This window comes from Zychaea mexicana (genome assembly GCF_025766255.1).
Source record: "Zychaea mexicana strain RSA 1403 chromosome Unknown BDB00scaffold_22, whole genome shotgun sequence".
Lineage (NCBI taxonomy): Eukaryota > Fungi > Mucoromycota > Mucoromycetes > Mucorales > Lichtheimiaceae > Zychaea > Zychaea mexicana.
In genome coordinates this window covers 445,220-466,781 of record NW_026516685.1, presented here as the reverse complement: position 1 = coordinate 466,781, position 21,562 = coordinate 445,220, and the positions used below count along the sequence as shown (strand labels likewise).

The following is a 21,562-nucleotide window of genomic DNA, read 5'->3' as shown; positions in this document are numbered from 1 at the left end:
GCTGTTTAAATACTCATTCCTGTAGAGTAGCATGGTATCAGCAGAAAAAGAAACAACAGAATCCTACTTTGGAAGCATCTCAATGCAATACAACCTTCCTTACTGAGTTTCATAGCATGAGTATTAGAAGGGTGCTAAAGAAGAAGTTCTCGTTGTGTAGTTAAACAATATCTATTGTGTACGTAAAATCTGGGCTTTCTTTAAAGTCCTTGTCTGTTCAACTATCACCAAGATGCTTTTATGTTGTTTGTACTAGGTGGCATACATCGTAAAAGTGATCTAGATACCAATAAATTGTATTTATTGAGGCCCAGATGATGACAATGCAAAAAAAAAAAAAATCCTCACGTCGAGGCGCTAATGTTTAGACAGGCTCGGGCTGAAGCTACAGGTATCGTGATCGTCATGGCCAGTTGAAGTACCCAGATCACGTAGAAGGATGCATCAGATGCATGTCTTAGTAAGTCAATGAGGTGAGATACTTTCAGAGATATGTTTCTGATTATTAATAGCCAAACTACTGCAGTGTGTATGTTATCATTGTTACATAATACAAAGGGGTTGTAGAAGAATTTACATTACAGATGGTCTTCTATAGACAATACTGCTGTTTATATTAAATACATAAAATAATTCGACTCTCAGAGAATCAAATTATCAAGGTGCTCAAAAAGTTGCAACAAGCACATACGATCTTCCTATTAATTCATCTACTGAGCCACGGTTTTTTAATAATAAAGTAAAGAGGGTCGAGATTCTCAAACGAAAATGACGCGTGGAAAGTTGTGTATGACTCCAATAACAGCCGGGCATCGAAAGCAATTGCACGTCAACAATGACAGGGAGAGTTGTATGTATGCACAAAAAAATTCTTTCGCGTGTGCAAAAAAAGGAAATAAACGATATGTACATACCAGATCATTGTCTTTTTACCTTATTTTCTTTTTGGCGGGTTACAGTAGTCTGTATAAGTGACGTACAATCAAAAATAGGGGCGTTAAGGAGAAAGGGGAGAGGTTGATGGAAATAGAAAATAGTAGCATGTAAGGGGGTGGCAACGTCAAAGAGGTTATTGTTGTTGTGGTTTTTATTATGTATTATAATGGTTTGCACACAATGTCAACGAGCGTTTGGAAGGAAGGAAGGAAGAAAGGAATCTTAGAAAGAAGAGCCCTTGCAGGTTGATTAAAGGATTATAAATAGCACTCGGTTACGTTCAAAGTTGTCGTGGCAGAAGAGCTCAAAGCCAAAGAGAAAATGGGAAAAGGAAAAAAACAACATCATGAGGGTATCATGGTAACATGGCAAAGCAACTATTCATATACCAGACACAATCAAGGTCTTCATTGTTTGTTCTCTTCTGTCAAGAATTGACTATATAAGCCGATACCGATACGCGTCTTGCTGCTTTTTATTTAAAAGGAGAGCCATAAAGAAACTCACAACGTATCATACCCATTGCTTTATCCAAAACTTCATAAAGGAATACACTTCAATAGACTTGTGTGTTTTTCTGTTATTTCTCATCTCACGCTCCTTGTCAAAGTGTGTATTTTTCCGTTCTATCTATCTCCACCTTTGTCCACTTCACGTTTTTTTTTTGATATCACTACTATCTCACACTCGAGCACATACGAGCATCAGAACAAAGCATAACCAGAAAGTACGTGAAGGAACGTCTGAATAATGAGCCTTAAATGTCGTGTTTGCGGTAAAGAGCTACCAGAATACGATCAACGTGGGTTCCGCAATGCAGGTTTTACAGCACACCAGAACCGGTGCATCGAGCGTGAGCGTGAACGACGCGAAGGAGTCACTCGACCGCCGCAACGTGCTCACACGATGAACATGCCTCGCAGACTGCTCCCAGCATCGTCGTCGTCCCCTTTTTTCAATTACTGGCGCCCTGTCTCATCGCGACGTCGCAGACATTCGGCATTATCTGGCACTTTACAACAGACCCCTGCATCATCCTCCTCATCACCACCCTCGCTTTCTCCACAACAATTGGGTTCATCCTCTTCTTCTTCGGAAGCCTTTTTTGTCGGGTCGCCTCCTCTTCATCAATCACCTCCTCTACATCCCTTAACAGCAACATCTCAACAACATCTACTGTATCAACAACGTCAGCTAACGCCACCTCAGACAGCACCGCAAGCTTCATCGGCAACATCAGTAGCATCCTATCCACTACTGCCACCCACAGCAACGGTGCTACCCGTAGCAACGGCTCATCATCCAATGCAACAGCCCCCTTTAGTTTCATCGGACTCTTTGTCACAGGCTCAATGTGCACCATCACCACCACAACAGCTAGAACAACAACAACAGCAGCAGCAGCAACGCACCATGATGACGACGGTGACGACGGCGGCGACGACCATCCTCAATAATAGCCCCATGTCACCACTATTAACAGCAACAGCACCACCACCACCACCGCCACCACTAATAATACCGACTGCATCAGCTCTTCAATATTCTTCGTCTCTACTACCAACACCATCTGACCTGCAGGTGCAATCGAGAACATCTATCGAATATTTTCCTGTCCAACACTGTGATTACTGCGTCCCACAAGGCGGGCTGCATGATCCTAATTGCTATCTATTGCAGTTTGCTACTGGCGCAGCTACCAGAGCGCCGCACGGCCCATCATCATCTGCTCCCTATTGAAAATCCCTCCTTTTCTATATCTCCACTGCTTATTGTTATCATTATGTTCTTTTTTTCCTTTCACTTTACTTTATAGTGACTGTAGTAGTATGAATGTACTTCTCCAACCGTTTTTTGTGTTCTTGTTACGTATATTCTATGCCCCCCTCTCTTACCCCTTTCTTTGTTTTTCTTTCTTTATGCTTTTATACATTATGATGTACTTCTATATGCGGACAAACCACCAACACTACAAACCATCATCATCATTCTTTTTCTCTGATCCTCCTTCATTTTTTGAGGGGTACTTGAATATGCAAGCTTTTTACAAATATGGATACGAGCCTAACTTAGATACCTCACATCACGCACTTATGCAAGAGTTACATTATTAAACATAATTAGATTGCTATTAATATATCGTTTTTTTTTTTGGCTTTATAACAAAAAAGTAATTAGAATATATAAAAAAAATATGCAGAAAGCTTTTTTCTTTCCAGTTTTTTTGTCAGGATGAAAACCAGCATCCTGGATGCACAAATTGGGGTTGGTGATAAAAGGGATGGGAAATGATGATGATGGATGTTGGGAAACAAATTATATGACGATGACGATGATGATGATGAGAATAATAATGGTAAGAGATAATAATAGTAATAATAATAATAATGATGAGTATATATCTAGTGACGATCATTTTGTTTGAAGGTTTTGCATTTTTCTTTTATGGCTCGTCGACGTTGGCATTGACGTTGACGTTGTCGTTATCGTTGTTGCTGTTATTATTATTTTGATGCTGGTGTTGACGCCGAGTATGGTTGTTCTCAAGTTGATCCTTGCCGACACTGCCATCGACATGATGATGGGTGTTTTCATCATACTCTTCTTTAAGAATAGGTGGCGTCTGTTGAATAGGCGTACGGGGTCCGCTCGACATGGATGCATAATCCGAAGCATCATCGTCATCATCATTATCATCATCCGGGATGGTATCTAAAGGAGGCGATGCCTTGCCCACAGCGCCAGGATCAAGTCCAATTCCATCCAACACCACAGGCAAAGCCCCCATTCTACGATAATATGAGTGAATATCCTCTTAAGGTTTGTAATTGAAAAACTGGAGAAATGAAGTTCTTACCGAGAATAAAACATTTGAAGACGAAGGCGAATGTTCTCAGTATAGAGGTCATCAATTTCCCGGTCAGCATAGAATCCCTTTTGGACATTACGAATAAATACATAGAATTCGCATACAGCAACGAGTCGGTCTCTGCAGTATTGATCAATCGCTGCCCAATCGTCTGACTCGTCCAGTCTAAATCGGTATAAAAGTGACCCTTGCTGATCAGCGGGTCTGCCACATGCCGAACATTGTTGATGATGCTGAGAATGATTGTTATTGCTGTTGTTGTTGCTGCTCGACGAGGAGAATCGCTCCCACAAGGGTCGAGTCATCACTGCTGAAGGTAAAACATTGGTGTTGATCGTCATTGTCTTTTGCGATTCCTCGTCAAGTTGTTCAATGAAACAGGGTTGTCGTGACAAATACTCGTTCATCTTTTTGACCGACAAGCGGGAATGTGGACCGAATCGTAGACATGGTTCGACGTCTTCTTGCTGACAGACTTTCATGTACATAAACTGATTTAACTTTTTAAAGGGGGTATTTGGTGATGCTCGAACAAATTCACGAAACGCTTCCAGCTGGATCTGATCAATTGACATTTGTTTCTTTTGTTGTTGTTGCTGAGTAACCGAAGGTAACGGTGGCATTGACGTGGTGCGTTGTTGTAGTTGCTGCTGTTGCTCGCCGTTGGCACCGTGGCCACCACCAGCGCGCTTAATTTTGCTGTAGTACATGTGATGATTATTGGCGCTAGCACGCTTACAATTATATAGCTGTTGCAGATCATGTCTAGCGCGTGCCATATTGGGATCCGTGTTCGTCACACCGTTGTCACCATTACCACTATTATCGTCATGTTGCTGATGCTGAGGAAGCTGCTCTATGCGTTCGCGTAATTCTTGCAACTGGCTCTGTTCCGCTATTAAATGTTCTTGAGTGTGTCGCAACTGTTGCTCTAACAAGTATCGTTGACGTTTTTCTTCTGCGACCATGCCGTTGGCTTCTTCAAACAAGCGTGTCGATAACTCTTCAAGCTCGTGTTCCACGAGTGCTTTTTCATGTTGGACGTCCGCCACCCGTTCGATTTGGGCCACATATTTTCTGTTCAATGTGTGAATGTCTTGTTGTAATCGTTCGAATGCTTCGTCTTTGGCTTTTAATTCAGTGCGTAATTGTTCAATCGTTTTAGCTTGTTGTGCAAGCTTGTGTCGGCAGTGCGTGCAATCGTCGTTGTCGTCGTTGGTCGTCGTTGTCGTTGACGATGTTGTTGTTAATGATTCCATTAAGAGAATAGTTGCTGTTGGTAATTAAATAAAGGAATGTTATAGGGGTTACTTTTGTCTTGGTGAAAATGTAGGGTTTTTTTTAGAAATGAATAAAAAATATTGAAGGAAAAGTAAAGAAAACGAAAGACTAAGGGAGAGAGAAAGATAGAGATAGATGTAGATGACAAGAGAGAAGGAGAGGGGTGTGACGATAGAGAGTAAACGAAAAAAAGGAGTTTTTTTGGTGGTATATTGAAACAGAGAGAGAAGGTCTGGCTGGCTGGAGGAAGGAAGAAAAAGGGAGGGAGGTTTGGTGATGGGGAGTGGAGATTAGACTATTTTTACCCTTGTCTGTTCGTGTATTAAGGTGATGAAAACGGAGCACGTTTTCGTCTTGAATTGGCCAAGGCTTTTTCTTTACTCTACTTTTTTTTTTTTTGGTACTTTACCAAAACGTGAAGATACATCTCCGGAAAAAAAAAGTAAGTAACAGTCAGGATTCTAATCAGCGTTTATCTATCGGCGGTGGATGTTGATGATCTTCTTACTTTCACATATATACATGAGTGCGTGGCATTATCATAAAGGGGGAACGCCACGAGGACGTGAATGAAATGGGGGATAACTAATTGCATTACGAATGTACTACATAACCGCTGAGATTGACAGTTCGGGAGATCCCATGGCCTCTTCTTTTTTCATACATTTTAGCTGAAACATTCGGTTGTAGCACAAGAAAGTTTTCGTGTTCACCATCTGTCTGGTAGTGCCTGTTTATAACAACCGTAGTACAACGGTCTAAGAACCTTTGCTGCTTTCAATAGAATCGTAGAAATTAGTCTCTGTTCTATATTGCTCTCGCGTTTATATATCTGATCAAATTAGTTTTAAATAAATAAAACGTAAATGTATCGCTTGGCATCATAATAAAAAGAATGTTCGATAATATTTGTTGTCGTAGGAACGAGCAAAAAGACACATCCACAGAGCAACTAGCAGTTTGATTGAACAACCACCCATCAGAGCTAATGGAACATAATACTGTAAGCATATTTTCCCTATCGCGAGCCACTTTACAGTTCAATGGACCATAGCAACCAAAACACGTAGCTAGTAGAGTGATTTTGATATAGCAACAAATTGATTTTAGCAACACCGGCCGGGAGAGGGAGAGGGAGGGAAGCTATAATTGTCCGTAGCAGCAAACTAACCCTCTTCTCAGCAACAGGGTGCGGAACCATTGCTTTCCATAGCAACATACCGATACTCTATAGCAACAAACCTCGGCAACAGGAGAATTAAGCTTTTTCCGTAGCAACAGACTAACAAAGTTCTAACATATTCCGCTCGAATAATGCAAAATTGAGGTTACATACTGATTTTCCATAACAAAACATTAGCTCAAGCAAATGTATACCATCTTTCATGCATGATATCCTTTCGAAGATTGTGTTGATTTTTATATATTTTCACCCAATATCCATGATTGTTTGTTTTGCATAGATTGTGATTTAGGAACAAACAAAATAAACCGACGTATAACGCAGACCTCGTTTTTATATACATTGGGCAATTGAACTAATAATAAGCGAAGATACCACCAATCCATGCTTTTTGAGGTGTATACGTTGCGAGACAGCCGACATTGACATAAAATAAAAATCAAGTTATCTAGGCACTCGAGTAATGTCATGATTTATGGAATATTTGCATTGACGATTATCACATCATGATTTAATACGTCTTGTGTGCCCCCATCCAGTAATAGAAAACTGGGCCACATTATAATCTTTTAGCATGAATGTTTAATTCCTGTATTGAGACTATTCATGGAACGCATTTATTTGCATACGATATAGCATGCAGGGCGTATGCATCAGCATCAGCATATACGTTTCTTTTTTGTAATTTTCTTTCTTATATTGCAAATACCAATACCGCCGTTATTTTTCTTCGTGGGTTAATACAAATGTGATGAAGGGATATATGAGAAGGTAGAAATTTACAGATATTACATGTATAAAAGGGACAAAATGGTTTTTTTCTATGTACAGAAATAAGGATGGGTTTTCTAGAAAATGAGGCGGGCAAGATTAGAATGTCACCTTTATTTTTCTATTTACGAAATTGGTATTATAAGCTTACCATCCAGTAACTTGCACTACCTCGTTTAATAGGATCACGACTCAATAATGCTTTTATGAGGCTTTGTGCGTTGGGATCGGCAATACGTCGTTCAAAATCGGGTATGTCCAATTCAACCTGCTCGTTCCATCGGAGTCCATTACTTAGTGCTGGCGTCAATGGTGATGGATGTGACACAAAGTGAAGAACGGTATCATCTGTAATGGTCTGTGCGAACAAGGGTTCATGGTGACGAGTTTCCAATTCCTGTATTTGTTTGATAATTAATATATATCATATAATAAAATGCGGGGAGAATTAGGATCACGATTATTTTAGAACATACGTAGATAACGCAACCAAGAGACCAGAGATCTACACTGGCAGTAGCAACAACACCTTTGGCACCTTCGTGCCCATACGTAGTTGCACGTGCAACTTCAGGTGGACAGTAGCGCGGCGTGATAAGACCAACACATTCTTGACCAATGGTTCGACTCGCTTCAAAGTCAATAAGTTTCCAATCGCCTTGTCTAGAGCGCATGATATTACTAGGTTTCAAATCGCAAAAGGCAATATCTAATGTAGTGGAATTTTTCGTTACATTAAACCTTCTTTTTGTTTCCATCCTTGTTAAGTTTTCGGATAAATCACAAAGAAAATAAAGCGTACCTCTGGAATGTGCATAGGCTAAACTGGCAGTGATTTCCTTTGCAATTTTTCTGCGTATGGATAAGTCATCGTCAAACAACAATAGGCTTGGCTGTTGTCTCATAATTGTTTGCAACGACTCGTCCAAATTTTCAAGCACGGCCAAATGCGTCGTATCGTTGTTCAAGACTTCAAACACTTGAACAACATGATTGGATTTGAGTTTATTGAGTGCTCGACATTCACGTTCCCATGCTTCACGACGACCAAATGACTTGACAACGACAGGTGTGTTTGCACCATCCATGGCAAAATAGATACTGTTGGCATGACCCCTGATGGGTTGTCTTGGTAGCATGGTGTATCGGGATGGCAATAGTCGTTGTTCTTGATCATCTTGCTCTTCGTCGAGACGACCCAGGGTAGCAAGCATTTCAAGCGGACTGACGCTCTCATATATATCAACCGGGATTGTCATGGCTGCTGTTGCTGCTGCACCACCACTAGTAGTATTAGAAGATGTTGATGAAGGTGACAGAGGATGTTGTTGTGGTGACGCTATTTGTGCTAATGGCACATTACTTGATACCGAGGATCTGAACGTGGTAGTGTACGTGTACTGGTCGCTAGGCGATGAAGGTGAGATGCCTGTTGATGCAAGCATACTACTGGTAATGCTGCGTTGCTGCAAAGGCCGTGTGAATTCGTTTGGCTTTTGCGTATGGATCTCGTTGGGTGTCTGATAACCTGCTGCTGTACCTTGAATTGGAGATGATGACCGTGTATTCGTCGACGTGCCGGTTGTTCCCAACTCGCTAAGCATTAATGAAGGTATAGCTGCACCGCTTGAAGATCGAGATCCTAATGTTGTCGGCTGCGACTTGCTGCTGGGATGTTGCTGCAGCATGACTTTGGATTCGCTGTCCGGCATTGTTGTGCTACCTTTGTTGTTATTGTCGCCGTTGTCGTCGTGTCTGTAATTGCTCCCGCTAGTCATATCTCTAAACGTCTTTTCGTCCTTTGGTACATTACGCATTGCCTCTTCTTCTTCTTCTTCTTGCGCCTTCCGTCGTTCTCGCCGTCGACGCCGTATACAACAGAAAAGAAAAAGTGCAGCAGCAACAAGGGCAATGGCTGCCGCGCCTCCAACTGCGGAACCGACAATGATGGCAGTCTTGTTCCCGTTACCGTTGGTATCACCATCTGTGGGCTGATTTGTATTACTACCATCATCATTAGGCGATGGCGTTGGCTCAGCAGCATTGTTATTGCTAAACCCTTCCGGAGTCACGCGAGTCCAAGCCCAATTCTGATAATCCAAAATGTACATATTGGTATCATCGTTCGCACCCCAACCGCCATAGATATAGATTTTTTTTGTAGCTGAATCCAATACGGAAGTATGGCCCATGCGAACATTAGGTCCCTGGGCTAGGTTTTGCATGGCGGGCTTTTGCCATGTTAAAGTAGGGTAGTTGCTGGCATCTAAAATCCAAACGTCTGAATCAAATGGTCGGTCCGTTCCGCCGCCATAAATGATCATCCGATCCTCAAGACAGTTGGCTGTATGTAGTCGACGCGCGCCAGGCACGCCTGCATTAACGCTTTGGACAGTAACTTGCATGTTCCAGACGTGTTGGCCCAGATCATATGTGAATACATTCTTTAAAAAAATTGAGTCATTATCTGCTCGATTACAGTATGCAAGGTAATGAAAAATGGGAAAAAATGAGGTGAATGTACTTGAATTGGATTGGCACGGGATCCAGTTGTGGTTCCACCAAAACTGATCAAGGCGTTCGCATGCGGGATATAACACATTGTGTGATCGGTGACACCAAGCCCATTTGACCCTTGCGACCAAGTGTACGCATTGGCATCCATGGTGTACAAATTGTTAGAAACCGCGTTTGTAATGGGGAAACCGGTTTGGTCCACCGTCAAGCCGCCATACATGTACATAGTATTGTTGACCACATCCAATGCATAGCCTACTACATTATTACTAGGTGGCAAACTAGCAGTAGGGAATGACCAAGTCCAGCTGTTTGTATCTAGCTTTTGCAAAGGACCCGTCATGCTAGTATTACTCAGCACAGCAAGCATTTGTCCTGGACTAGGAATAGGCGTTGCTCGGAAATTGACCTGTGGGCTCGCTGCGCCATCCAATTGGACAGGATGGTACCATGCACCGTTGCGGGAATCCCACACCCATAAACTTGTAGAACCAGTCAGGCTGTTGCTATTTGCATCGGCATCGATGTCTTCGGTGCCGCCGTATACAATCACATACGGGTCAATGTAGGCTAGATGATAATCATTTTATTCATGCATATAGGATGTTAGCTAAATCATTCTTTTAGGTGTCGTGCCGTTGTTGTCGCAACTGATAGCTAAGATTCTTACCGGCCGCATGACCTGCACGCCAGGCAACAGTTTGTTGTTGATCGCCTAATTGCTGGCCATACACGACGGCACTTAATACCGATAGGAGTATTAATGACAGCGTTGTTGTTATAGGCAACAATCGGACCATCAAGGCGCTATTTCCAAGTGTTGTACCAGAAAAATAGAGAGAAAGAAAGTGAGAAAAAGAATCAGAGAAACGGGATAAAAAAAGAGAGGAAGAAGGTTATTTGCCCTGCCCCGCGTTTTGTTTTCATTTTCCCATTTCTCTTCAGCTTTGCCACTTTTCTGCGCCCAAATCAACCTTGTTTCTTATTTAAGACATTCACTTAAAATCATGGCACCATGACTCTTCTATCTAATAGATGATAAGTGTGTGTGTGTGTGTGTGTATAATATATATATCCCATCATCAGCATCATCATCATCATCATCATCATCTCGCGAGTACTCTATTTATCAGTGCATGGCAATGCACATATCAGCGAATTTCTTTTCAGCTGCATGCAGTAATATCGATAATATCGGTAAAAGTCAGGGGCCGTGTGCATTTTTGTATACATTTGGACTGTGTCAATCCGTGTTTTTCTTTCTTTCTTATATAGTGTATATACGATGTGTGTGGATGTGTGTTTGCGGATGAAGAAGAGAAGTAGTCGAGTTGTAAAAATGATGTGTGTGTGTGAGTGTCCGGTTAAAAGAGGAGGAAAGGGAGGGGCAGGGTATTGGATGCTAATCTTTTGTTTGTTTGTTTGTGTTGGAGGAAAATCTTCTTACTGCTTGTAGAACGATTCCAATTCCTCAACATCTTCCTTTGAGCCCAACCAAATACCGGATCGGTCGTGAATGTGCTCAGGAATGATATCCAAAGCGTTCATTGTGCCAGTAGACGCCTTACCACCAGCCTGTTCAATCAAGAAGGCCATGGGGAAGACTTCATACAGAATACGAAGCTTTCCACGCTTAGATTTGGCGTCAGCAGGGTAACCAAAGATGCCACCTATTTTTACCAGTGGCAGTGAGTATACAATGTATATAGGAATGGCACGTATCATGCTTGAAGCCTTTGTGTAACCACAATGGAGAATATACTTTACCATACAACAAGGTTCGGTGAATATCGGAGACCATGGAGCCGACATAACGAGCGCTGTACTTTTGCTTGACGGCATCAACGTACTTCTTGGAAGGTTCGTCAAAGTGCTTGTAGTTTCCTTCGTTGACAGAGTAAATCTTGCCTCGGGGTGGCAATTTGATCTACAAGCATACACTGCTGAGTCTATTTGATCCTCACACATACACACACTAACGCCCACGGAACGTATAAAAGCCAACCAGAAACACACTAAAACGAAGTGCTGTTCCTCCGCATTCCTTCAGATACTTACGTCAGGGTGGGTCATGATGAACTCACCGATGGCTGGATCCAAAGTAAAACCATTGACGCCATTACCAACAGACTAAAAAGTAATCCAGAATAGAGCAAAAAAAATAATCGGGTGAATACGCCGTGCCATGTCAATGCGTGCTTTGACCATGTGAAAACCATTTTTTCACGAGCCGCTTACCAAAATCATTTCACAGTATGAGCCTATCATAAAGAAGATGTCCCCCATGGTCAGTCAGTATAAGGCCTTTTTCTTCTTTCCGTATCTTGCACACCCAAGCACACACACCCAAGCTTACATACCGTACATGCAGTAACCAGCTGCAATCAATTCACGACCACTGCGCAACAGATCCTTCTCGGTGGGGTTTTCGGGATCAGCCTAACATAAAGAGGGGCGGTTTATGTTTAGTCTCCTTCTTGCCGTCATGTATACTACCTACATAAGAACCGGTGACGATCCACCCCAAAACAAACAAAGAAGAACTTACAACTTTGAAGATACCGAAAATGGTTCCAATGGAGACACCACAGTCAATGTTGGAGGAACCATCCAAAGGATCAAACGTGATGATGTACTTGCCCCGGAAGTTCTTGTCCTGGATCACCATGGCGTTTTCATCTTCTTCAGATACGAGAATCGCAGCCTTGCCAGAAGCGATCAAAGCGTTGCGGAAAATGTCGTTGGCCAACACATCGAGCTTCTTGACGTCTTCACCTTGTACGTTAGCAGCACCCGTCAAACCCAGCCTAGTCGATAGTTTCTCACGGTCAGCAAATGATTCGTGTACCTCTCACTCCCCCTCCTTCCACCCAAACCAAACCAACTTACAGATTGATAAGACCAGCTTGCTTGACCTTGGAAGCGACAAACTTACAGCCAAACTGTATAGCAGTCAACAGCAGGGTCAGATCACCGGTTGCTTCCTCGCAGTGCTATATAACACACACGAAATGTTTAGTGAACGATCGATACCCCGTATGCAAACATCTTTTGGTTGGATAAAGAAAAAGAATCGTTCTTACCTGTTGCTGGGCAAGAACCCAACGCGTCAAAGTAACCAAATCCTCACCACGGCCGACCTTAATTTCGTCAAACTTTGTCTCGGGCATATTATTTTGTGTGTATTTACTGTAAAGAAATAGCGTTAAAAAGAAGATAGAAAGAAAAGGAGAAGAGAAGATATCACAGGACTTTATAAATTGTCAGGCAAAAGAGCCGGCGTACGTCAAATCATTGAATGCGGGGTCGGGATTTTTTTGTCGGAGCACCACGGAACAAATAAGCAAGCAGCTTTGCGTGAGACCGGCGGAACGAGTGAGGGATTTGCAAGACGTAAAAAGAAAGAACGTGCGGTGGGCCGGACTTTCTCTTTGTGCAATTGCGTTTTTCACTTACGTGTGGGGTTAAACAGAGATTGTCCGCTGTCGCCGTTCGGACCGGCCCAACCCACAAAAAATCTATTATTACGAAAACGTTTGCTCATTCCCATCCGGATGGTTCCTTTTGTTTCTAGGGCTTGCATAGTGATTACTTATCCACCTCACTTTGCCTTGGTTGCCTAGGAGATCACAGACCAAGTGTTCTCTTCTGCACATTTATGCTGCAATAGCAACAAGGCACGTGCAAGGGAAGCTTACGCTCACCACCCCTGAAACGCCATCCGAAATTCATGTGCTATCTTTATCTTCGTCCTTCCGAGGAAGAAAAATGGCTCGGTTCCTCTTTCTCTTGAGTAACCGAGTCCGTAAGGCTATCGTGCTTATAAACGCAGTGTGTACGTAGATGTCTACTTTTTTATTATGAGAGTAAGAAACAATTCTTTCCTTCTCGCATAGATTTCAGTAACCGTTGTTGTAGTACATGCTTGCTCGAGTAGTCCGGAAGCTTGAGATAGTTGGCACACGTCATAACCGAGGGTAAGTAGTCGTCTGCTACCAAAGGTGGCTCGCAATGTTTTCTGACCACCGTAAACACAGGTCGCATCGCTTGCCAGCCACCAATAGGTAGTCGAGGGCTGCCCGTTGTGAATTGTAAAAAGTCGCGCCGTTCTTCTTCCTTCAGTTCTGCGAGCGTCGTCAGTAGATTCTGTACTGTTTCGCTTTCCGAGGTGAATCCATGGTCTGCATGAATTGCATCAGATATAGCTGCAAAATAATAAAGACACGTTAGTCTTCCCTTTTCCTCTTTCCAATCCAATTCTAGACATACTTTGGTAGGACCAATCCTCAACCGAGTTGCCAAACAACGCAACAAGTTCATTGGGCGTCAACACCTTGAGTTCATCCACATTGAAAACACGGTTGAAACCTTGACGGAACATGTTCATTTGCTCTGCTACACCCGATCCCACCATCTTGTCCACAAGCAAATCCAGGTATTCATCCAGGTTCCTGATCGTCACTTGTATATTCTCGCCGTTCTCCTGCATGCAAAAAATAACGTCAGATATAAAGAAATCATGCGCGAATTTTGTTGGGCTCATTACACAAACCTTGAGTTTAATGTGAGGGTGACCCGGCAAAGTAAAGTCAAGGCACAGATCTTCCAGTCGAGTACCATTTACTTCACTTGCTTGCATAGTTGCCATCTTTTTGGGTTCGTTCTAAAAGAAAAGCATTGAGCAATATGTCGATGTATATCCGCTCATTCGGACAAGGAGTTTCAAAAGAGAACCTACCAATGATTTATCCGCTTCCAATAACTTCTTTTGAACAAGATAACCTCTGAGATCATCCAACGACTTGCTTAACACCGGATCAATCTCCTTGACCAAAGCATATGGATCATGTTGTTGTTGCGAAGAAAACAACACCTTAAAAAACGCAGGACTGAACGGCATGTCAATCATTCGGAAATCCACCATGGCTTTCGCGACAAAGTGACCCAAAGTTTGAAACAGCTTAAGAGCATCCCGATGACGGCTATCGGCAACAGTAGTAGTAGTAGTAGTACTTGTAGGCATAGGGAATAGACCGTATTTCGTCGAGACATACACATCCCCTTTGGCTTTCACTTCCTCGCTATGGTCATGCCACATATTGAGTGACTTCTTGCAAAATTCTTTAGACATGGCAGCATAGAATTCCAATGTAGGACCCAAGCCTGTGCCTTCTTCACCCGTGAATTGGACTTCCAAGGTCGCATGAGACCCATTACATTGATCGAGGATTCTTGTGGTTGATTGTAGTAGATGCGTGCGCGGAATTTTGGCCTTGTATCGTGTAACACGATGAAATAGTGGTTGTTGTTGCTGCTGTGAGGAAGAAGAAAATCCGTCGCGTAGTATTGATAGGCCAAGGTGCGGGTAATGATGATGATGATGCTCAGCAGTGTGTAAGCTACCAGTATTGCTCGTTGTTCGTTGATTGCTTGGTTGGTTGGTATTGTTGCGCATCTGTAGACTCTGCCAGCGAGCCATCAGACGATGATAGCCATACGACGTGCTCTGTAAGAACTGGTAGCGGATTTCGAAGGGGAATAGGAATGGGTATTGATGCATGAACCAGTGGGTCCACTTCGGTAGACAGTTGCTTGCGACAATCAATGGTTCTTCGAGCTGTCTTGAGACTTTTCCCGTCAGTTTGCGATTGACAAAACTGTGGATGTTTACCAAGCTACTGCTATTGCCGCCCTTTTGTTGTTGCTCAAGAGCAGTCGACGTTGCTGTTACCAGAACAAACAGAGCTGAAGAGAGTTGAAGGGCTTTGAGACAGGTCGGATTGTTGGCAAGTTCAGCAGGTTGTTGCTCTTCTGGAGATGTCGTGTCGCATCCATTTTCGCTCGTCGTCCATACAAGTTTGTAGTCCAGTCGATAATATGGCATCCAGGCGGCCCGGTTGTTGGCTTGTTCGAATTGATGGATGATACCATAGATTGTGGACTGTGCAGGTAGAGGTGTGTTTTTGACGTAGAATTGAATCTTCCAATGACCACTACGTTTGTCGTTGCTACTACTACTACTCTGATCCGTGACTCTGTCTTGCGCACCATGCGTCTCTGATGTGGTAGCAGCTGTTGGTAATGTGTGACGGTGAGCTTGGGCGGACGAGGTGCTGGCGGCTGGTGTTGGACTACTGCTATTATTCGTGAGAGCATTCTTTTAAAGTGTCAAACAGGAACACAACGAAAACTGTAAGCTTATCCCTTGACTACAGCAGATCAAATGTCACCGGAAAATAGAAAATCATCATTTACCCTTTCCAACTCCATCAAATCATCTTCATTATCAGTATCCATGCCCTGCTCTTCATCAAATGGGTGCACCATCTCTGGATCACAGATGGATTCGTCGTCATCGTCATCGTCCGAGCTATCATCCTCGTTATCACGATCAATCAGATTACCACTACCAGTTGTAGTATTAGTCGCAGTATAAGCATCAACTTCTTCGTCTTGTTGAGAACTTGTCGGGGTACGCAATGTTCCAATCCGTGACATGAGATAATCCTCCAAGTCTTTGAGACACGCCGCAATCGGTACGGATGCCACCAAATTGCGATGTTCAAGCGGTATCCGAGGCCCTTCACCATTCAATCGTACACGAATACGTCTGTTGAGTGCATTCATCGGATTATATGTTGGATCATTGAAAGCACTGAGCGGGAACGTAATTTGGAACGCTTCTGACCGATTCAATGATTCTTGTAGACGATCAATCAGTGTTTTTAATGCCGACGGATGCTGTTTCATAATGATGGTCTCAAAGGCATTGCGACGTATAGCCAGCGAGCCCTTGTTGGCTGTCAAATAGGATAAGAGTGCGTCGATAATACCCGAATGCGATAGTTCGAATCCACTGATTCCAATAGTGCTTCCATTTAAAAACGCCAGGAATTCCTCGAGCGCAGCTTTTGCTGTTGATTCTGTTGTAGAGCTGTCACCGTCTTTGCACTCGCGCAGAAGCTTTTGTGAAATGGATTGTAATTTTTCCAGTCGTGTTTGATGCTTTTGTGATGTCGCTGAAGAGTGTTGACTTGCGTGATGTTGGTAATAACGAGAAAGACGACGGTTTCCTTGCATCGAAATGTAGTTGTTGTACACACGTACACAGTTTCGTGCGAGCGAAACGACGTATTTACGCGTTGTGCCTTGACCAAGTCCAATTTCACTATTGCTGCTGCTGCTGCTGCTTTGGTGCTGTTTTGAACCGGAGGAAAGTCGATGTTTTAACAACACGGCTACGGAAGAAGTATGGATCATATTGTTTGTTGATGATGGTGATGATGCTACCGCCGCCGCCGTCGTCGTCGTCGCGATATCTTCCACCGACGTATTAGCAATAATGTTGATCTCATGCAACACACCTTCAATCTCAAAAGCATCGGCATAGACGTCTGGTAACTTGTTAATCAATAACTCGGATTGATACAATGCATCTACCACAAGCGTCGCATGATCTTGTTGCGCTAAAATATCGGCTAGAAATGCTGAGAGCGAAGGGACACCACGCATCATCGTACGCAGAGCAGTTGGCTCGGCATAGTAGACCAATTTGACCAATGTGTGGGTGACCAATTCTCGTAGCGTCAGGTTGGCAATGCTGGTGTATATTTCGGTAAGTAAAGGTACTAGGATCACACCAATACGTTTGAGAATGGTTGGATTGGCCTTGAACAATTGTACATGCATGTCAGCTTGGTGGTGGTGGTGATTAATGGTGTTATTGTGCTGATAAGTTTTTTGTTGCTGGTAGTAGATAGTGCGTCGCTTGACAAGAGGTGGTACGCCTTCGTCACTCGAAGTCGTTGCTGATCGAGTACGCAATGCCACAGGCTCTGAGTCCAAGAATCGGTTGGGACTAAGGAGTTCTTTAATGTACAATGGTAGTATATATATCAGTATACTTTGCTAAGACTATATTATTGTTAACTGGGGAACAACATGTGAGCTTCAGTTTACCTGTTGGTAAGGGAGGTAAAAGATCGACGAGAATAGCCATCATAGACAGCATAGAGTCGCGGTACTTGCTGTTTAACGTTATGCTGCTACTACCGGATGACATCATGCCTTGTTCTCGACTGCTATTGTCGTAGTCCCCATCATCGATGCTAGGTATCGCCGCTGACCCAGTCATGATTTGATAAAATCGCCCAGCAATATCCAACTCCAAGAGCTGGTAACTCAAATGCGGCGAATGTTTGGAAATCGAGCGAAAAATTTTCAAGAGGTGACCAAAAGCAGCCGGACGAGCAACACCGCCTGCATTTCCAGGCACAGGGAGCAAGCTAACCATTTTCGCCAGCAGATCGGCTGTCACTAGACGTTCCAGAGGGCTGTAGTCCTTGTTGTTTGCAGTGTTCGCTCGACAACAACTTTCAATCAAACGTGACCAACATAAACACGTGTCGTCCACCACTGTGTTGTCCGGATAAGAGAGCGTTTCAATCAAGGTCGGAATGATTTCAATGACGCACGAAAACGTATTGCTAGTAACATCGATGTTTTGAAAGCAGCTTGCGGCGGTCTTGAGCGCACTGCGTTGGAGATGGATCGTGAAGAAATGGAAATGTTTGAGCGCAGCGTTCAACCCGCCGGCTTCAACGACTGCACGAGGAAATTGGGCTGCCAATTTTTCCAGGACCTTGTAATTGAAACGAGACGCATGTATAAAGTTATTGCGGAGTAAGTATGTAAATTAAGCGACATGATTTTTTCCTTCCTTCTTCATGATATAAGAATAATAGTTACGGATAAGGCTTGTTCAGGCAAGTCTATATAATCGCTCGGCTCTAGTTTCTGACAGAGAACATCGATAGCACCATGCGCCAAGATACTGGACCCTGCAGAAGGCATCACATGTAACAGGTTTGACAGGCACTGGCAAGCCAACGTCATTGTCTCGATAGTCCCAGCATTATGATGACTAGCACTACTGTTTAACGCAAATGCAATCATGGCATCTTCATCCAGCAATGCAATATCTTGCTCGTGCGGCACAGCTGCTTCTGAAGTATCGCCATTGTCGTCGTCTTCATCGGTCAAGATACGCGTCAGCTCGCGCACAAAGCTGTCACACGGAAACACGTTCATCAAGGTATCTTCGTTGCTGATGGATAGAATTTCAGATAGCTCTTGCAATGCAGCTACTTGCGAAGTACTAGTTATACCAAATCCATTGTCGTTGTTGTTGTTGGTCAAATTGGAGAGGATGGATCGAAATCGACTGGATAAGCTGCTGCTACCACCTGCGAATAGATCAAATTGCATACGGAAGATACTGTCATCAAAGTCGGACTCGTCAGTATGTGCTGCTGTTCCTGCTGTTCGGAAAATGGAATCCAAAGAGTGACTTGCAGAAGTAAGAGGAGGTCGATCATCATCCTCATTAACTTCGGTATCGGCGTCTTGTGGTCGAATTGGGGTGCTGTGCTCTTGATGATGATGGTGGTGGGTATCGGCTACGGCCATATCATCAATGACACGCTCAGTTTCTAGACGAAGACGATGAGGTGTTGGAATTTGATGCGTTTGCGGAGTTGATCTATTTCATGCGGCGAATGTTTTTCAGTTATTTGCAGGAATTTTTATTCCCAAAGCCAACCCCAACATTTACCTAGTACTGTCACTACTGGTACTGCTAATACCACTGCTACAGCCACTACTAGTGGCAGCAGCAGCAAATCTTGCTGACGTTGTTGGCATTAATACGTGGGTGGGTACAGAAGTATCAGCAGCAGTAGCAAGTGCTTTCTCTTTGCCCTTGCGCACACCAGGTTCTTGTTCGTGATGATTATCGTCATCCAGACCCATCATATCTGAAGAAGACAAGCCTTGTGCATTGGAAGACATGGTCACCTTCTTGTCCTTGCTACCGTTGGTTCTTTTACCTTTGCCCTTATTTCGCTTCTTGTTTGGATGTTGTTGCTGATATGGTTCTTCAACGACACTACTTCCGTCTTCACGTTGATGATGCACGTCTGTTGATGCTGTTGTTTCGGCAGTTGACGATGATGCGTCTGATTCTCTTTGTTGCTGCTTACGTTTCAAAGGTCGACTATAGCCAGCAATATCACATATGAAAGAAAATGGATTAGGAATCATAACGTATAGAGCAGAGAGAAGAAGGAAAAGATGATTTATGTGAATGGGAGAGAAAGAGGCAAAAGGAAAACAACGCATACAGAAACCAGCAAAATTGATAATGTTGGAAAGTATGACAAAAACAGGTTTTTATAACGCCTTTCTCTCACATACGCCTCCCGTCATCAAATTCCCCAAACAAAATGCACGCGCCGCCCACTGACACAAATGATAAAAACCACATGTATACCTGGCGCCTCCAACATTCTGGTTTGGATGAATCGTGTTGTTATTGTCATTATCTGGTGCGCAGCTGTTGTTGTTGTTGTCACTGTCATCATCTCCGCTGATATTGATGCTAGTCGTGGTAGCTGCGGCTGCGGACAATGACGACGGCACCATATCTTCTATAGTAGGACTAGGTTGCGTACGCCTTCGTAGACTGTATCTTTCGGGTAAAGCAGAAGAGCTCCTATATATATATATATATATATATAAATCACGTAGAAGGAAATAGAGAGAAAGAAAAACCAGAAACCATATGTGTCAGTAAAAAACTGTTTGGCCTTTGAAAGCGATTCACCCACTACCCGCTCAGGGCAACTCGATGGAGGAATGGAGGAGGAGAGAAAGAGATATAAAAAAAAGGGTATGCTCTATATATTAAGCTAGAGACCTGTTATTGCTGGTGGTACCAGCAGCAGCGACTGACGAGTCAGCAAAACACAATGCTGCATCAGCAACAGAGCTTGGTGGATCGCTCATGGATGGCGAATGATTAGGACTACGATGCTTTATTTTTTTTGGCGTACGGTGCATGGAGTAAGAAGGGCGGGAGAGATAAAAGAGAGGGTTCTTGTGTATATGATACAGAGTAGAATATGCTTTCTTGTATCTAGAGTGAAAGGCCCTACTCCCCTAATGTACGAAAGTGCTTCAATAGTTTCTGAGTTTTTAAGTACGTGTCATACATGAACTGTTGTGTGTTCACACTGTGTTCCATGACGCGCGCACGCTCCCGATCAGCCCCAATCTTCATGTGTGCTACCCACTAATGACTACCATAATAGGGGGAGCATTGGATATTGAACCGTCCTTGATCTTTCGAGTAATATGTAGCCATGCTAAAGATAGTTGAAGATTTCTTATAGAATAGGACCTTAAAGAATGCCTACGACCACACATCTTTCCGTAGAAAACGTCAGTTGCTGCTATATCGTCGTTCTCCTCAATTATGTACCTGATAGCAAAGTATTAGATCTGCATTTCCCGTCCGTTGTTAGTTAACAAGGCGATAGACTAGCAGCACAGCGGACAGGGATTTTGAAAAAGAGAGTAGTAGTATCGTATAATAGCAGCAAGCAAAAGTAATGGAAACGGATTAGCTACTGACAATTTAGTCGTCATACATATACTGTAGTGAGTAGAGGCGTTTATTGGAGGAAGACAAGAATAATATGTATAACGTAATATACCATTCCATGCTCCTGGAAAAATACATTATGAGGATGCATAATAGATCAATGACCTTGCAATGTATCATTTATCTGGTACTGATATGATGATAAAAGACAATGTCCGTGGTGTCAAGTTCAACTGCTGCTGTGCTTGAGATCAGGAAAATTATAGCAAGTGTATCGGTTATTTGAGGTGAAGAATAATGCCTTTAGTGTCAGCAAAAAAAGCTGCTGTCGAAGAGATTGAAGTCAGAAAGTGGATCTAAGTTCTCGTTCAAGAGCTCATCTCGACTGCTCCACTTTAAAAGGCAATAAATCTGTGTACATACTATTGAACGCGTGTCCTGTAATCCTCCACTGTAACTGTGCCTTACGATTACTGATCTAAGAGCATCTCCAACGGTCGTTCTAAAATTTTTCTAAAATGGAACGCCGCTATCCTAGCAGGACCATAGAATTGGCATGGTT

At 43.2% G+C, this 21,562-nt stretch overlaps 5 protein-coding genes across 5 annotated transcripts; 1 reads left to right on the top strand and 4 right to left on the bottom strand.

Moving 5' to 3' along the window:
- Positions 1-1,686: 1,686 nt before the first annotated feature.
- BDB00DRAFT_786596 (uncharacterized protein) lies at positions 1,687-2,676 on the top strand (the record flags this gene model as incomplete). Its single annotated transcript, XM_053120625.1, has 2 exons — positions 1,687-2,290; positions 2,582-2,676. The coding sequence occupies 2 exons, from the start codon at positions 1,687-1,689 to the stop codon at positions 2,674-2,676; spliced, it is 699 nt and encodes a 232-aa protein (XP_052981533.1).
- A 1,113-nt stretch (positions 2,677-3,789) lies between these two features.
- Positions 3,790-4,959, bottom strand: BDB00DRAFT_736532 (uncharacterized protein; the record flags this gene model as incomplete). Its single annotated transcript, XM_053118397.1, has 3 exons — positions 3,790-4,038; positions 4,129-4,386; positions 4,606-4,959. Coding segments are annotated over 3 exons (861 nt in total), but the record flags the coding sequence as incomplete, so codon positions are not given.
- A 1,941-nt stretch (positions 4,960-6,900) lies between these two features.
- Positions 6,901-10,466, bottom strand: BDB00DRAFT_815391 (uncharacterized protein). The gene is made up of 6 exons (XM_053122904.1): positions 10,228-10,466; positions 9,565-10,127; positions 7,843-9,484; positions 7,517-7,749; positions 7,192-7,437; positions 6,901-7,117 (listed from the first exon to the last, which is right to left on the bottom strand). Exons 1-6 carry the CDS (start codon positions 10,355-10,357, stop codon positions 7,091-7,093), a joined length of 2,841 nt encoding a protein of 946 aa, XP_052981531.1. The 5' UTR covers positions 10,358-10,466; the 3' UTR covers positions 6,901-7,090.
- A 100-nt stretch (positions 10,467-10,566) lies between these two features.
- On the bottom strand, positions 10,567-13,121 carry BDB00DRAFT_815386 (fructose-1,6-bisphosphatase). Its single transcript, XM_053122903.1, has 8 exons — positions 12,641-13,121; positions 12,447-12,550; positions 12,106-12,364; positions 11,918-11,996; positions 11,796-11,818; positions 11,616-11,687; positions 11,325-11,484; positions 10,567-11,227 (listed from the first exon to the last, which is right to left on the bottom strand). The coding sequence occupies exons 1-8, from the start codon at positions 12,725-12,727 to the stop codon at positions 11,001-11,003; spliced, it is 1,011 nt and encodes a 336-aa protein (XP_052981530.1). The 5' UTR covers positions 12,728-13,121; the 3' UTR covers positions 10,567-11,000.
- Positions 13,122-13,144: 23 nt separating this feature from the next.
- On the bottom strand, positions 13,145-20,548 carry BDB00DRAFT_815381 (uncharacterized protein). Its single transcript, XM_053122902.1, has 10 exons — positions 20,314-20,548; positions 19,888-20,109; positions 19,171-19,611; positions 18,306-19,098; positions 17,517-18,198; positions 15,813-17,425; positions 14,296-15,714; positions 14,110-14,220; positions 13,827-14,040; positions 13,145-13,762 (listed from the first exon to the last, which is right to left on the bottom strand). Exons 1-10 carry the CDS (start codon positions 20,454-20,456, stop codon positions 13,416-13,418), a joined length of 5,985 nt encoding a protein of 1,994 aa, XP_052981529.1. The 5' UTR covers positions 20,457-20,548; the 3' UTR covers positions 13,145-13,415.
- Between the last annotated feature and the right edge of the window lie 1,014 nt (positions 20,549-21,562).

Excerpts from the sequence above, each read along its gene's own strand:
- BDB00DRAFT_815391 (XM_053122904.1), bottom strand. The coding sequence starts at position 10,357 with ATGGTCCGATTGTTGCCTATAACAACAACGCTGTCATTAATACTCCTA. Across the intron at positions 10,128-10,227 it reads GCGTGCAGGTCATGCGGCCG|CCTACATTGACCCGTATGTG; the intron begins GTAAGAATCTTA and ends ATTATCATCTAG. Across the intron at positions 7,750-7,842 it reads AGCCTATGCACATTCCAGAG|ATATTGCCTTTTGCGATTTG; the intron begins GTACGCTTTATT and ends CCACTACATTAG.
- BDB00DRAFT_815386 (XM_053122903.1), bottom strand. The coding sequence starts at position 12,727 with ATGCCCGAGACAAAGTTTGACGAAATTAAGGTCGGCCGTGGTGAGGAT. Across the intron at positions 11,819-11,917 it reads AGCTGGTTACTGCATGTACG|GCTCATACTGTGAAATGATT; the intron begins GTATGTAAGCTT and ends TCTTTATGATAG. Across the intron at positions 11,688-11,795 it reads CATACTGTGAAATGATTTTG|TCTGTTGGTAATGGCGTCAA; the intron begins GTAAGCGGCTCG and ends ATTACTTTTTAG.
- BDB00DRAFT_815381 (XM_053122902.1), bottom strand. The coding sequence starts at position 20,456 with ATGCACCGTACGCCAAAAAAAATAAAGCATCGTAGTCCTAATCATTCG. Across the intron at positions 19,099-19,170 it reads ACCAGTAGTGACAGTACTAG|ATCAACTCCGCAAACGCATC; the intron begins GTAAATGTTGGG and ends CGCATGAAATAG. Across the intron at positions 17,426-17,516 it reads TTTACCTCCCTTACCAACAG|AACTCCTTAGTCCCAACCGA; the intron begins GTAAACTGAAGC and ends TGTACATTAAAG.